Genomic DNA, 13,534 nt, shown 5'->3' with positions numbered 1-13,534 from the left:
AAGAAGTACATGCGACTATGTGCACACAAGCACAACGAAATGTCCTTAACATTAAGACATCGCCTTTGTGTTCGTGTGAATGTGACTGTGTTTTTGGATATGCACATACCATTTGCACTCACATGGTGCGATGTTTTCCAATATCAAGTATCGTTGTGCATGTGTGCAAATATGAGCGAAGACATCATTTGATATATGTTCATATTGCCCGTTTCCTTTGTGTTCATACTGCCTTTGAAATGGGTTAAATTAGTATCTTGCATACTGGGAGAACCAGAAGATCCCAAGAACTAGAAATGCAAGGGAAATGAACCCATAGAAGTTCAAAAGCGGTACCATTCTACCCGTCACGTAACCGCTGGGATTTTTGAATATAGTTTTCCCCTCTACAACGATATCACCAAGTCTATGTTCACAGTGATTGAAGTACAAATTATACATCCCGGTTCTTGTAATCTGCACACACCTCGGTTTCATAGAGGAAATTTCCTCATTGACATCAAATGATACACCAAACACTTCAGGCCAACCAGGATTTATTGCTGATAGGCGATGAATATCTTCCCCTTCCTTACATGCACCCAATTTCGCTAGATTTGAGGTGCAACAGATAGATATTTGGCCTCCATAGGCAGAGCCACCAATAGTCTCTCGGTCATCCACCTCAAAAAGAATGGCATAGATCAACCCGGTGTTGAAGTTCGAAGCTTCCTGAGGTCTTCGGAATATGATCTTTTCAAAACTAAATCCAAATAAAAATAGTGTCAGATATGTAATTTTTATCACATATGCACCTAGAATCCATCTAAAGATGAAAGAACCACATAAAGTAAAATAAAAAATAAGTTGACCACGGAACTGATTAGGTCCAAACGAACAGTTCCATTTTGCCCCCCTTTGCTCAGTAAAATCTTAAATGAATAATGTAGACCATTCAACCGTCATCTATTACATTTCCCCATTGTCAAGCAACCCAGATATTCTGCATCTATAGTGTCAACTGTAAGTTCCATCTGAACTATAAACCAAGCTTCTTAAGAGTCAACTTAAGTAAAAGGTTGGTAATGACATTCCAGTTATAGTTGTTGGCTAACATGTCATATGCATCACTTTCCTGACTAATAACTAAAAAATCACAAGAAAAATAAAGGACTAAAATGTTAGGTAAACATAAACCCCACCATTAAGTAGCACAGGAAACCAGTAACCTATGGATCTAAATTGTGAAATATACGATTTCGATTAGGTTTGATTTTAGCCTACCTTAAATGAATTACAAGCAAACAACATATTGGAGAAAGATCATATTCATTGGTGCGATGTTTTTAATATCAGGTATCGTTGTGCAGGTGTGACGATATGAACATAGAATGCATTAGCTGTATGTTCATATTGTTGATTCATATGTCGGCATTATGTTTTTGGATGTGTTCATGTGAACCCACAGGCGCTGATCACATTAAAACATGTGAAAGCATGTCCATTTATTGACCAACGCAAGATGTTCACGATGAAACAGCGATCCGAACATACACCAAAAGAAGTGCATGTCATGTGCACACAAGCACAACGAAATGTCCTTAACATTAAGACATCGCCTTTGTGTTCGTGTGAATGTGACTGTGTTTTTGGATATGCACATACCATNATGTGCACACAAGCACAACGAAATGTCCTTAACATTAAGACATCGCCTTTGTGTTCGTGTGAATGTGACTGTGTTTTTGGATATGCACATACCATTTGYACTCACATGGTGCGATGTTTTCCAATATCAAGTATCGTTGTGCATGTGTGCAAATATGAGCGAATACATTATTTGATATATGTTCATATTGTCCGTTCCCTTTGTGTTCATACTGCCTTTGAAATTGGTTAAATTAGTATATCATATAACTTGTCCACATTCACATTTATATCATATAAACACTTGTATGGTTAGTTTTTTAATTGCAATTTTTTTAGTGCACATGTCCGTTAAAGTATATCATTCATATGTTCACAAATATAAAAAATCTATGATTTTGTTCACTGTTTTATCAAAAAAAAACTCTCATTTACTTGTTCACCCATTGTGTGTGTACATGCCATCTTTATTTTGTCAGGAGTAAATATGTAATATTCATGTAACAATATCAAACGTATTTTTGATGTTGTTATAAGATCTGATTCACAGTATATCGATACACGTCCATTACACAATCACAACTTGGTCGGTTAAGTGACAAAAACACGATAGTTCACATCATATACGATTGTTCTGTGTTTATTTTTATGTTTTTTGCTATTAATAATTTTTCAATCTTTTTAGTTAGTCTGAATATGCATGTAACAACATATATCAATCACCAATTGGTCATTTTTTGTTGGATTTTGTCATAGCATATAAATAGTTCACATTTAGTGAACAAAATCATGAACGACCATACAGAATACTTGTCATTTAATACATATACTTCATATGTCTTTCGCAATTATGTTTGACGTCGGTTTATATATGTGTGATTAAACTTGTCATTCATATCGCACATATCRTTCCGTATTACAATTATGTGTAATACCTTGTGGGATTGGTATGGYTGAAATTTGTCCGTAATGGTTAATGTTGTTATCTGACAAACAATTGATGGTCTTGACATAAATTGCCAACATGCTAGACACTGTAGGTATCGTTCCATGTTTCGGGCACACATATGATTTATTAYCCATAGTTATTATTTTCAAACTGATGAAAAATGAACCATACAGGTGCATCATCATCAATGGTGTTGATTCTAACCAAATCCAAGGTGATGGGTACCACGAAACAAGTCGGTGAGTTTGGTGCATATTGATTCTGTAATTTAAAAAAATATGACGAAAGCCTTGGAATCCTATTAACACAGTAGACTGATTTTTTTAAACAATTATTCTCTTTTGCGTACAGGTCGGCTTGTTAAGAATGTTAGCATACCAAGAATAGACGAGTCAATAAAAGACACTGTAGACCCCATCAAGTATAACCCCGTGGAGACAGTTACCGGTGAAGTAGGTGCAGGTATGACGATGTACTCATTGTTCAATAAATTTTTGCAACATTTAACATTTAGCACACATATCCATGCCTGTATCATGGTCCATTATCTGATTTATTTATTTTTGTTTTGTAAATTGTCCTTGAATGCAGACAGTGAGCGTGATAATGATTTTAAAAATGTCGATCAGACTCGAGATACAGCTGTTGTGAGAGTTACTAGAAAGGGAAAAAGCTTGGCACTTGGAGATGAAAACGAAGTAATTGCTGCGACTGACGCAAAGGACACGACGTTATGCATCAGAACTCGAACTTCTCCGAAAACATTGTACGACACAGTTAAGACACTAACCGTCGCCCAACGGGCAGCCATCAGGGAGATGGGTTTCCAGTCACTACTGGATATGACATTAGATAGGATTCTGGCAAAGATGGGATTTTATGTAGTGGATAATCTCGATACAGATGTGATGAGCATCAAGATGAGAAATGGTGTAATCCCCATCACAGTCAATTCTATTCATGAGGTTCTAGGGCTGCCAATGCAGTTGATCTGAACTCAGCTGATCCATCACATTGCATCAATGACATAGTTACGGCGTGGCGAAAACAATTCACAAAAGACAGGATACGGCCGAAAGATGTTATGAATGTYGTACACAAATCTGCTGATGCGGGTGACTTGTTCAAGYTKGGTTTCTTAGTTATAGTAATCRACACCCTTGCGGAATGCAGYAGGGTAGGAGTTTGCAACCTGCGGTTTCTGTCCCGTATTCATAGCTTGGAGATGATTCCACAGATCAATTGGTGTAAGTACGTTTTTTACTGCATCACAACAAGTAAGAAGTGTTGGAATAGAGAAAGCCTCATGTCCTTTTATGCAGGACCATTGACGTTTTTTACGGTAAGTACCATTTTGTTAATAGATATTTTAATTAAAAGAGGAATACGAATAACACGAAAAAACTAATAATTTATCCATCTCTTGTAGTTGTTGTATGTACATTCTACAAAATGCGAACAGATCCAAGTCGCAAACGATGCACCTCCCATTAGGGCTTGGACGATGGACCTGCTTCGTAAACGGCAAGAGTTGGAGATTAGGAGTGGCAGACTTGGATATGCTGAGATGAAACGTAAGCCCAACGTCGGGCATGGTGCATGCGACACAAATGTTATTGGTGGTACGGCAGAAAAAATTGTGGCTGAATCAAGTCGAAGACATCAAGCAAAGGATGCGCGAAGGAATAAGGAGGTAACTTATAAAATGTTACACTTAATGAAATATTGTTGCATACAAATGAAATAATAACCTATATATATGTCATTCTGTATCCGCGATTCTACCCTACACAACTAGTACCACATTCCAGCTTATGTTGGGTTCGCGTWTTTGGACTGTCTGACTGATATGTTATGTAATCCATGATTCACCTTTTTTATGTCAAAATCAAGATAATCCATGTATTGAAAATATAAAAACTAGGTTCTAATGTTGATGTGTATGAGAATGAAATTTGTGGATAAGGATRTATTTGCAATATACAGTTATGTAATTACCCTACCACATATCAAAATCTGCATAGATATACCTTTGAATAATTGAATTTTTTAAGCCAATGCATATATTTATATTCTTATATAACTCAATATATGAGTTCTTTTTTTTTTCAAATATTAGAGTATTATTATAATAAAATTAATTTTATACGATGTCAATAACTTATGGATGTCTGTCAAAGACCTTCCAGCCTAGTGGTAACGGCTTGGGCATGGCATAGTCATGAACCCGAGTTCGAGCCCTGGGAGGGGAGTGTTGGCGACATTTAAGTGGGGCCATGCTTTGCCTCCAAAATTGTCAGGGATTAGTCGGGCTTTGGCCCGGACACCCTTCCAAAAAAAAAACTTATGGATGTCTTGATAAGTCTCTTTATAACACTTCAATTTAGACCCCAAACAATATGGTGTTTTATATAAAAGTGTTATAATAAGTTTATAAGACCTTTTTTGATGTCTTAACCAATTTATATATGTATGATATTACTTGATTGGGTGAATGTAAAAGGATAAGTCACTGTCATTTCTTTTTAGGGAGTTAGTGGTCAAACAAATTATCTATGTTAACTGGATGCAAGTGTCCCACTTAGATACGCTACTTAATTTATCGATTGAGCTCAAAAACAACTAATTAAAGACCCAAATCCAATTACTACAAATAACACTACTTTAGAAGATTGAATCTTGGAGTTAATTAGCATACTAAACTAATAAAAATATAAACTTTATGACTGGGTATCAACTAAGTAGATAATATGAATACGAAATCAAYATTCAGAGCTAACGATATTTGTTCCATATCGTTCTTAATGAAATGCTTCTACTCTTCGACTGTGTTCATGTGAACCACCAATGTGTCGATATGCCCATGTTTTATCATATGATGCGATGTTTTTAGAATATGATGTTTTGAGTTAAAATGTGAATTTTGTGTTTTTTCATATGTTGTGTGTGAAGGTACCAACCTATACTGTATATGTTGATGAATGTTCACACTGATGATTCCATGTGAACATATTCGCACGTCACTATATGTTAAGACATACAAAATATGAGCACAAAAAATGCCTTTATTCACCTAAAAAAAGCAGCAGTGTGAACATGAAGCAAACGTCATGTCAAGGTGCTCTAACCTATGCACACATGCACAGCGAAAGGTCACAAACACATAAACATAGGCGCTGTGTTTATGTGAATAGCGACTGAAAAAACGTAAGAATATGTTTTACATTATGATGCGCTGTTTTATAAAATGAGTAATGTGTTTTTTTTAATACGTTGTGTATATGTACACACGATGTTCACATAAATTACCTGTTACACATGTACAACGACATTACATGGACATGAACCTACCAAACGACATAGGGCTTCTGATATGTGAACATTATGTTGCGTAGATAGTAAAGATCGTATGTATTGTTTTTCTCATCGGTTTTTTTCCCTAAGGAATGTATGAGGATCATGGGTGAAAAGATTGCGGAGTTGTGCTCTCGAAGAGTACAGGCAGACTTACTGCTGGAATCGTTTGTTGAACGATTCCCGAGTGATACAGATTTTGACAGCTTTAAAAGGCAATTGGCAGCGGTGTTTAAAGGGAGCAAGTGGGATACAAGAACAACTGTGGGCAATGAGATGGAACAAACGATGGAGGATCAAATAATGACACGTAGTACGGATCATGCAGCCCCAACGATGTGCTAAGTCCCTAACCGGGCAGTTGTTGAGGTAACTCCTATGAAGCTAGCCACAATACCTAATCTAGACTTGTTGTCGCCGCTGTCTCAATTGTGGACCATTCCAACGGTTATTGCAGAGGTGGATAGGGCATCCAACGAGAAATCGATGCATCTGTCAAATGAAAACAGGAGATATACGCGGTATGTTCAAAAGGAAACAGTTGGGATTCAGACAATACAGCCACAGGTGCAGCAAGTTGGTAGCGTACAGAGTAGGAATAGTGATCAGATTGAGAATCAGACAAGTAACATATGTAAACGAGCGAGAAGCATCGAGAAAGCAATTGCTTTGGGTGGAGGAATCGAGCCACCGACATTTGATTTGGGGATAAGTCCATCAGGGAAACAGGTAGTTGATGTTGTGGATACGTTGAATACACTAGCAATGCAGGAGTGTCCGAGGCTGACCTTGTCGAAGAGGGATCCGAAGTTGAGCTTCAAGCTACGGTCACCTTATATCACACGTGATGTTTCCTTCGACGTAACAAATGACGAGCGTAGGCTACAAGATTGGATCTTGAGGGGTATCGGAGGGTTACTGTAAGTTGTACCTTACATTTTCATAGTTCATGCATTTTACTTATATGTCTAAATATATGAGTGTGTATGTTCTGATTTCATTAATGTTTACCTATTAATACCTAGAGAACCTGTTTTCGTATCCTCGTATGGAAGAAGACTAACACGGCAGGCGTTGCAATCTCTTGCATCCCAATCCATGGTTTGTCGAGATGTGTTAGACGGGTGGTCAGTAGTACTAAACCGAGATGAACGATTGCGGAGCAATGACTCTCCGCGACGCTATTTCTATCACACTAACGTTTCGGTAAAATCAATAAAAAAGCAACTATTTCCGCTACGAATAAAGAACATGCATTATCTACAAAACAATTAATGGATTTGTTTTGTATCCAGATGGATGGTATGATGAGGAACCTTTCTTTGGATGTGCACGAAAAATACGAGATTTTCAAAAAAAAACCTAGCAAGTTTCGCAAACAATGATAAGGAGATCATTAGTATGCGCAGCGTTGATATGGTACGTATATAACATGCGTTTCTAATATTAGCGTACAATAATTAAAAATATATTGTAGTGGTAGCCTGTATCTTACGTATTTATAATTACAGGTATTCTTCCCGATCGTAGAGGAAGTATTATATTACATTGTTGTCTTTGATTTGAAACGGCCCTCAATCGCTATCATTGACTCCAAGGATCGGGATGGCAACCTTGAAGATATATATGGAGCAAGTACGGTCGTCTTGGTAAGTATACATTGTTAGTACTAATATTATACATGCTTCATGATTCCTTAATTATTTTGTCGTCTTGATAATTTATTCAGCAAGATATGATGATACTTCATCTTCTGAGAGAGGGTCACGATGCCGGAAAAGTTTATGCTGAGATGGATCAGGAGCAAATCAGGACTCGGTGGCAGTCCCATGAGAGTTCTATTGATTGTGGGGTAATGATGATGCAACATCTAGAGACGTATTTTGGTGCCGATGGAGGGAAGTGGGATTGTGGTCTTTACAAAGAGAGTACAAAGCAGAAAAGGCAGCTGAAGGATCTCTGAACCAAATATTGCACAAAAATCCTTCTGAGTGATGAGAACATCCGGAAGGCTTCCATCATCAATGACGTCGAGCGCTTCATTACAATGGAAACATCGTACAATGCCAAGAAGACACGTGGAAATATACGAATCGGTCGAGGGAAGGTGTAGATGGCAATTGTATTCGGTCTTGCCACATGGATATCTCAATTTTTTGTTTAAAGYTTTAGTATCTACTATGCGTATAATATGGATATTGTTTATGAACATGATATAAGCTGCTGGTTTTTTTGAAAGTGAATATGATAAATTCATATTTTATATGTGTGAACACAAAGGCTGTATGCACACAAATGAATCAACAGTAGTAACATAAAGCTAATGTAGTATTTGTTTGAATGTGCACATGTGCATAATCTATATGTCATGACCACATGCCAATATTGTTTCATTTTATAGATAAGCAGCCATGTTTGATTTTGAATGAACCAGATGTTTGGTCCTTGATCCGGAGGTGAGTGTGTTGTGGAAACCAAATCTTATCTGTTTGTGAACGGATATACATGACACTTGATCTTACTAAACACGTTCAAATGAACAGYGACATGTGTGCACATGCCAATATTGTTCGATTTTACYGATAAGTATCCATGATCGATGTTTAAAGAACCAGTTGTCCGGTCCTTGATCCGGAGTTGAATGGGTTATAGTAACCATATTATATGATTACGTTTTTACATGATGTCTATAAGTACTACTTATATTCTTCCCACAAACATGCTTTTTGTATATATTGATATACTGACACAAACATATTCACACCACTTATGGCAGTTTTAACTGATCACTATTTCYGTGGACCGTATTGTGCCATTCAACATGCAAGAGCGTTGAACTCATGAGGAAGCGTGGGAGTGCAACTGGTATGTGTGAGTTTCCATGTCATTTAAAATGTGGATGGACGTGTTGATACTATCTAGCGTAACCTGAACTTGTATCATCGTGTCAGGTGCGTTCTGAACTTTATTTTTTGTATACAACCATTTAAATATATATGTATTTTTATCTCGTAACATCGATATATCAAAATCACGAATTTTGATTACTTTGCTTCATGATTTGACTTACAATATGATGAGATGTATAATRACCCTTATGAGAAGTATATGAATGCTACATAGATCTTGATATATGCATGAAACATCAAACGTGATATATGCATCATGCAAACCAATAGCCCTTCTAGTGTGAAYTGTGTTTCTGTAGTCTGCTGTTTTTATGTTATCTACGTAAAATGATCGTTCCAGTAAGGTTCAATTTTTGTAGTGACGAACATGTTATATATTTGTGTAATATCGTGAATTGCATCTAGGTTTCATATACTGTCTCTGTGGGCGCGCTACATGTTAGAAACATAATGAACACATACCTTTTAATGAATTTGTAGTTCAATGTATTAAGTATATTCATTTAGACRGGGATCCTTCCATCCCYGAAAAGTTGATGAAACCGTAGAAGATATATAAAAAACACAGTATAAAATGTACATAACGTATCAATAACACTAATGGCACTAACAAATAGCATCAACTACGGATTCAAGCAAAACACTGAGATCAAGTTCAAGCTGTTTAACAAATAAAGCCACATGAACAATATGTTTCGATGACGTCGACATWTTAGAACGAAACAATAAGAATTCTAAATAGTAAATACTTGACATCTAACTAATCTATCAATTCTGGGCAATKACATGAGTCATGACCACTACGTTGTCCACACGTTGCACATTTTCGTTTAGCCTTTTTGCAATTAGTCTGCATTTTCTCAGATACACTTACCAGCCTCTTTCCAGTTCYACAACCTTTGTACCTTATTCCAGATGGTGGTAGAATGTCCACCTCATCAGGTATGGAAACACCTAGATGATCTCTTATCGCATCCATCTTTTGTTGGGATGGGTCTTCGTATGGAACTTCCTTCTCTATATCAACCATGAATTTGTCGAGGTTACGCCCCAATTTATCTAATATAGATTTTCATTGTGGGCGATGCTTATTATGTCGTCGATCTTGGAATATACATCAATTATAGACTTTTCTATCTCGGTGTTGACCTCCCCATAACGAACTCTTATGGATTGTATCTGTACTGGAACTAACTCTCGTTTCATTCGACGTAATACGTATTTTTCCGGAATGCATTCAACTTCGTCATTTATTAGTACCTTGAACGCGTGACGACAGAGATACCCATTATGTGTAAATAGGTTACAATCGCATTCGAYTGTGTTTGTTGAGTAATTACGGCCCACCTGTCATGAAAGAAGTTTCCAACAACATCAGTCAAGATAAAATTAAATATCATATAATCCATTGTGTTGAGAGTTAGAGTTAGGATACCAGATACGTGATGTTGTCAGCTGATTTCTTGGCCTTGTGGCTTATCACGAACGACTTGAAATCATCCCGGCATTCGATGGTCTCAATAGCAAAAACCAAACACCCTTCTTTATTTCCTTTTGGATGTCAAAAAACACATTTCCACTGTATATGCTTGATGCATGACTTTCTAAACGCAATGGAGTAGCAAACTTGGGATTAGTCGTTCTCGTCACTGTTTCATGAACTGATTGTCTGTATCTTTGTTTCTCTATAGCTACGTCGTAATTATTAAGGAATTGCACCAAATCAAACCAGTACGATTCGTATATGTTGATATACGAATTCGAACTCTCGGATCTTGAGGTTGTTTTCATTAGCCCAGACATCGGCATGTCCTTGTAATAGGCAGGAATCCACGAGTGTCGGATTTCATACATCTCTGTAAACCAAGTATCCCCAGCTAGATTGTATTTATCTATCATCTCATTCCAACGGCTCTCGAACTCCGATGGGCCAATATGAATGTTCCATATGAGCTTGTTGATGACTTTATTGAACGTAGGATCATGATTTAGGGCGACACTAACMTGCGTCAAYGAAGCTTCGACAGATGAAAGAATAACACAAAAACCRMATTAAATTAGATAGCATTCAATATATACTACTTACCTTTGAAGGGGCCTTCTWCATAATRTGCCACATACATAGTCGATGYTTGGATTYYGTGAACACCTTCGGAATAGCCTACTTCATTGCAGAACATTGGTCTGTAATTAYGAACACTGGTTGCTTCGCATGACACTTTAGAAAGGCCTTTAGAACCCATGTAAAGTTATCAATCGTCTCTCCACTTATAARAGCGGATCCAACAACAACAGACGCCTTATGGTTGTCAACAGCCAAGAAAGGAACAAAAAYCATTGCATGYCTGGWATACAAATAAAAAAATATGAGTATCTATTCGTAGCCACGTCATATGTCCGTTAAAATATCAAAGCTGATCAACGTAAAGAACTGTATTGCAATTGGTGATCTTACTTGTTAGTGCGAAAGGTACCATCGAACGATATGACATCACCGAATTCTTTGTAGTTAATTCTAGCAACTTCATCCGCCCAGAAAATTGCGCTCAACTCCTGCTCATTGCATTTGTATTCAAAAAAAACCGGGGACAACATCACATCTGTTTGATAATTTATTGATCAACATCGTCGCGTCCTTATTCGTAACACAAGCAACAACATCCCTCTTGAAATTCTTGAAGTCAATTTTAGAGATGCGAGTATGCTCAAATCCACCGTTCAATGCGGTATGGAATACGGTGAGCCCTCCTCGCGCCAACTTTGTAGCTCGACCTATTTAGTACAGTTTTGAAATCTGTATACTTCATCTGTCTATTCTTTTGATAGAAACGACGATCATTATTATTGAACAATGCATGGTTATGTGCCTCAATGAACTCATATATCTCGTAACAAGCCCTATCCTTTGTCAAATGAATTTTTATACAAGCACTACAACCACAACGTTTGATGTTTGTATTACGGTATCTCCTCTCACCCGGCTGCATGTACAACGAATCAAAATCCTTCTATTTTGGGTTTCCCTCCCTGCTGCAGACAAACCACCTAGTTTGAATTTCGCCATGCTTGTTCTTTTTTTTACATGCATACGAACATCAAAGCCGGCGTTGTCCGCATAAGCCCTGTACATTCTTTTGACTTCATTTATAGTCGTATATTGTGCTTTCATATTTGGCTTAAGCGCGTCATCGACCTTCGGGATAAAAAAATTTATTCCTTCTGAACTCTCTCCTATGTCATAATCAACTTCTTGTTGTGAAGAAGTTATGCTATCAAGATCTAATGGGAAAAAGTAGTTAGGCTGTGAGATTAAGGTTGGTATAACAATAATTGAATTTAACAGATTAACAAGCAGGTAGGTAAAGTGAAACTCCAAACAACTTGAAAAAAATATCTTATTTGGTTTGTCGAACATACCTCATTATTACTACTGTCTAGAAATAGGTAATGTAATCTGATATGACCATTTATGTTACAGGTACAACATGATGCATTTTTCAAAATACCAGACCAAGCCAAGGTTGTCATGACATGGTGACATATATCATAAAGAAAAGAGTTTGAGGTAATATGCAACTACCTTTTGTTTTGAATAATCTGTGAAAATGAGAAAAGTACGTGGGCATATGCATCCATATGAACAACGACATGACATACTACCACAACATCCTGTTCAAACTCCTGTGTTGTAGTTATCAGGTGTATTGATATGAACAATTTTGGACTGTGCTATGAGTTGATATATTCAACATAATCATGTCGACACAGGCAGTGTTCAAATGAACACAGTCGCTGATGACACGAGCACATGAACACATATGCCGGYGTTTTGTGTGATCTTAACRGCTGTAAGTATATTTTCGGTTTCCCTTAATCTCACTCATATTGACATGATTTGTATATTTGATTGTTTGCATTGGCAAATTGAAATAGGGTGTGATCAGATAGGTTCCAAGTTCTAACAGACGTGAATTTAACTTGTTTGGTATTTTGTATTCCTCGGTGCTACTTTTTTCGGTACTTTAAGTTCTAATGCTATTGTATTAACATCATGTCAAATTCTTTTTTTTTTTGGAAGTATATAATATTTATATTTGACAATTGAAACTCACATACTTCCATGTTTGGTGATTTTAGAACTTTAAAAAAAATTTGAGAACCGGAACCGGAACCATTCTCAATCGGTTTCGTATTCTAGGAACCGGAACCGGAACCACTCATATCGGTTCYAGTTCCGGAACCAGCAGTTCAAAGGCAGTTCCGGTTCCGCTCACCCCTACCTTCAACCTTTAGGAAGGTTGGTTATCAATTAATCACACAAACTTTAGACATTCTAACCGGTAGATGCGGCTTCTAAAAAAATTGATAGTAGTTTTGGCCAATTTGGGACTTGTGAAACCCAGGTCTCAAAGTCATTAGATACAAATTTAATGTGCAGGTTAGGAATGAGGAACAAYTGTGGATGCATGAGATACAAGTCAGTGTAGGAGATATTGGGTAAATTTTTTGTTTCTAATATATTTTTTCAACTTTTTTTCAAATTGAAGAAATTAGTAGATTTAGGGGACGTTTACTAAAGACTTATCCAGTAAACGCTTACCGGTAAAATTAATACTTACCGGGTAAGATTTTAGTCCACGAAAACGGTATCGCATGCATCAATTTACCCGGTAAGCGCTTACCATGGTAACAGTCG

The 13,534-nt window shown here is 37.0% G+C and overlaps 1 protein-coding gene across 1 annotated transcript; it reads right to left on the bottom strand.

The window, feature by feature from the left end:
• Nucleotides 1-249: 249 nt before the first annotated feature.
• On the bottom strand, nt 250-2,709 carry LOC112504262. Its single transcript, XM_025108197.1, has 3 exons — nt 2,562-2,709; nt 1,095-1,125; nt 250-742 (listed from the first exon to the last, which is right to left on the bottom strand). Exons 1-3 carry the CDS (start codon nt 2,707-2,709, stop codon nt 250-252), a joined length of 672 nt encoding a protein of 223 aa, XP_024963965.1.
• Nucleotides 2,710-13,534: the final 10,825 nt, after the last annotated feature.

Source organism: Cynara cardunculus, unplaced genomic scaffold, assembly GCF_001531365.2.
Source record: "Cynara cardunculus var. scolymus isolate 2C unplaced genomic scaffold, CcrdV1 Un_Scaffold_5024, whole genome shotgun sequence".
In the NCBI taxonomy this organism is placed as follows: domain Eukaryota; kingdom Viridiplantae; phylum Streptophyta; class Magnoliopsida; order Asterales; family Asteraceae; genus Cynara; species Cynara cardunculus.
Note: the sequence above shows the minus strand (reverse complement) of the source record. Positions and strands in the feature narration are given on the sequence as shown.